The following is a 3,818-nucleotide window of genomic DNA, read 5'->3' as shown; positions in this document are numbered from 1 at the left end:
GGTGGGTAGGTCGTAAAAGCATTTCCTTTTGATCTCAAACGATAAATAAAACTGCGACTCACCGTATTGTGGGATGGTTTCCTCGATGATAAATCCATGGCTGACAGAGCTGAGAGTGAGTAAAGTCAGGGACCAGATCACTGTCCAGTGTCGTGTGCTCACGGTGGTGACCGTCATTTGTCGCATCGTGTTGTGGGCTATGCTGTGTTGTTGTGAGGCTGGCGACACGACAGTCAGGTCACATACGGAGGTGTAAACACTCTGTCCTTCACACCATCACAGGGAGGAACAGATGACCGAGGGGAAGGGAAATGTGAGCAATAGAGGGATAGACGACCATAGAGAAGGAAAACATGAGAGTAAGGTAAAGGTAGCGACCACAGAGAAGTATTAATGATCACAGCAGACATACATACGACCAGAGAAAAGGATGAATGATCACAAGAGAAGGACAGATCACTAGAGAGAAGGATACATGATTTCAAGAGAAGGAAAGACGACCGGAGAGAAGGATGAAAGATAACAAAAGAAGAACAGACGACCAGAGAGAACGCGAATGAGGACAAGAAAAGAACAGACGACCACAGAGAAACAAAAATGAGAGCCAAAGAAGAACAGACCGCCACAGAGAAGAAAAATGTTTTTAAAAAATGAGAAGGACAGACGACCATAGATAAGAATGAATGAGAACAAGAGAATAAAAACAAATCGTAGCCCGTAATTGTGAATTCGTTTGAGGATGAAAGATATACAGTCTTCAGTGTTGAAATGATTAGTTATACTATTTTTCAGAGCTCACAGAAGACGTGAGTCTGTTCCCATGTGGGGACTAATCTAGCTAGTATTGACATCAGTGTACTGGGGTGTCACATCCTACTCAACAATGTTGGCCTGACAGGCATGATCGAAGAAGCCCGTCTCCCAACTAAAGGAAAATGTGCTTAAGGGGGCGTAAGATGTTCGTGCTCCTTTTAAAAAATCAGGGACAAACTAAGCAAAGAAACGACTGGTTACAATAAAGTGTGATAAAGACTAATAGTGACCGAGTTAGTAGGCTGAGACACTGAGAGACGAAAGTGTAACTAGTGGAGTGTTTACAGTAACAACCACTTCAGCGCGGACAGCGAGTGAGGAGAGATGATAAGAATTACTCACGTTACAAGTCAGTGAGGAGGGAGTATAAATACTTGTGTGAGGGGGCCAGTTGTAGTTCACACCGCCGTTGTCCATGATGAGATAGTGGCTTATTCGTTGTTTTCGCCGCCTTCGCCCTTAGATGATAGTTTATTCTTAGTTCACGTTGCTCTCGTCCTGTCATTTACAGTGCTAATAAAGAATGAATGTTTCGTTTTTCTCCTGGGAAAATGTTTGTTCCGTGGCTGTTTCTAAACACTAGAGTGTGTGATGTAACCCAGCACTTGCAGCCCCCGTTCTCTGATGTGCAAAATGTAAATAACCGGGGGAGTAGAGGGTGGTATGGTTCACTGACCTTCAAGTATGACAACAATTATGGTGATGTTAATGATAAAAATGAAGATGGTGATCATATTTAACAGTAATGAAATAATAATATAAATAACAATAATAATAATAACAATAATAATAATGTTAATACAAATAACATTAAGGGCTGGTGGGGCACCTAGAAATCTTGTTTTGTGGTAAATTATGCAACTTGGGATTATTACATAGTAAAGTACCTGTACATTTTTCTAACAATATCCAGAAACGTATGTAAGCCTTGCTACACCCTAAAGCTGTCTTTTTTGTCAAAGTGTTTCTGCGAAAGCACACTTTTCCAGTCTGTTCTTATCTTTATCGGCTGTTTTCTCACAATTCCATTTTTTCACACATTATCCCATTTTTCTGCCCTGTTATTGTTCAATTTCAATGTAACTTTCACAGGATGCCAACAACACATTGTTCTGAATTTCCTCTTGTTGGATTTTTGATTAATATAGTCATTTTTGATTTATGTGCATAGAAAGCATGAATTTTCCCTTTTTTCACTTTTTTTGCTACAATTGTACAAAACTTCGCATTTTATTTTCGAAATCCCGGAGCATAAATGATCAAGTTCCTTTTCAAGTAAGATTATATTTGGTAAAGTTTGCCAGCTATCGAGGCATTATTAAATTGAGGATCAGCATATTTATTTTTCGCTGATTTTATAGGCTTCATTTTTCTCTCAACGGTTTTTCAATTGGGTATAAAGCCATAATAATCATTTCACCTGAACACAAAAAAGCAAAGCTTAGAAGGAACAATAAATAAAAAGCTGGTCACTCAAGAGTGAATACCAAGCAAATCGCACAATTTTAAAGAAATGTCTCAAAGAGCATATAACACCAATGCTAATTCAACTACATTGGCTCCCGGTGAAAGCACGAATTCAGTAAAAAAATAATTGTTCTTTGTTTTAAGTGTGTCAACAACATTGCACCATCATAAATAATATTTTTGTGACATGGTCATCGAATATATACCATCTTGGCCTTTAATAAGATCGGCGACGAAAAGACTTTTAAGACCTGTCCAAAGCAAAATTCAGAGACTTGGAGGGAGAGCTTTTTCACACCACGCCCCCTCTTTGTGGAACGCTTTACAAGTTCATCTACGGGAGTCCACCCCTTTATCAAAGTTTAAATCAGCACTTAAAACGCATTTGTTTCCGTCCAGCTTCAATTTGAAATTTCCGACATTCCCAATACAAATATTATCATGTTCTCTCAGTATCTATTTTGTTCCCTCAGTATCGTTTATTCATGCTGTCCTGTTCTATAAGAACTTATGACTGTGTGAATTCCTCAATGTGTGCGAGGGTGTCTGGGTAAGCTGTGTGGGATTGTCTTTATCCAGGGATGTACTGGAGAGAAAGAGAGAGAGAGAGAGAGAGAGAGAGAGAGACAGAGAGAGAGAGACAGAGACAGAGACAGAGAGAAAAAACAGACAGACAGACAGACAGACAGACAGACAGACAGACAGGCAGACAGAGATAGAGTGAGACTAGTGAGAGAGAGAGAGAGAGAGAGAGAGAGAGAGAGAGAGAGAGAGCGAGAGAGAGAAAGAGGATTACTAAACGAGCTGTGCGCTTCATATGTTCTTTGTATTATTGCACAGCGCATTGAGCACTTCTTTCTGGAAATGCGCTATATACATGCAATGTATTATTATTATTTATATTAGTACTGATATCCAGTGATAAAGAGTGGTTTATTGTGCTTGTTCCTGTGCATGATGCGCCGTGGGTTGAGAACTTGATATGACACACGAATTCAGGTGTCAAATGACTTCCGAAATGTAACTTTGTATATTTTAACACAGTATGACTCCTCTCAATCCAAGTTACACCAAGCCCTAGAAATTAGTGCACAATGTGATCAGTAGCGCAAATATTGCAGGTTAGCAATAATTGTCTGTTGCCGGATCATAATTTGTTCATTGTCTTCATTACAGGGACAAGAGATAGCTTTACGAATTTTGATTTTTCATAACGATTAGCCATTTGACACTTTATGAGATACTTCAGCACAGCATTAAGCTCGATTACCTCTTAAGCTCGAGAGAGCGGATTTTGGTGTATGTATGTGGATGTGTGTGTTTATTTGTTTGTCTGTTTGTTTGTATGTGTGTTTGTGTGTTTTAGTTTGTGTGTATATGTGTATGTTGTGTGTTTACGTATGTGTATGTGTGTGTCCGAGTTTGTCTGTATGTTTGCATGAAAGATATTGTGATTATTATTTTGCTTTAGAGAGATTTTTTTGCATATTGTATATACATTTTTATATAATTTTATATTATATATAATATGTTTGTGA

The 3,818-nt window shown here is 38.7% G+C and overlaps 1 protein-coding gene across 1 annotated transcript in view; it reads right to left on the bottom strand.

Annotated features, from left to right (window-relative positions):
• Positions 1-295, bottom strand: part of LOC101859905 — a gene marked incomplete in the record, with an annotated part of 25,952 nt that extends 25,657 nt beyond the window's left edge. Inside the window, 1 exon segment of the mRNA XM_005090816.3 lies at positions 63-295. Within this exon segment, the coding sequence (XP_005090873.3) occupies positions 63-186 (124 nt within the window).
• Positions 296-3,818: the final 3,523 nt, after the last annotated feature.

Source organism: Aplysia californica, unplaced genomic scaffold (assembly GCF_000002075.1).
Source record: "Aplysia californica isolate F4 #8 unplaced genomic scaffold, AplCal3.0 scaffold00022, whole genome shotgun sequence".
In the NCBI taxonomy this organism is placed as follows: Eukaryota; Metazoa; Mollusca; class Gastropoda; order Aplysiida; family Aplysiidae; genus Aplysia; species Aplysia californica.
Note: the sequence above shows the minus strand (reverse complement) of the source record. Positions and strands in the feature narration are given on the sequence as shown.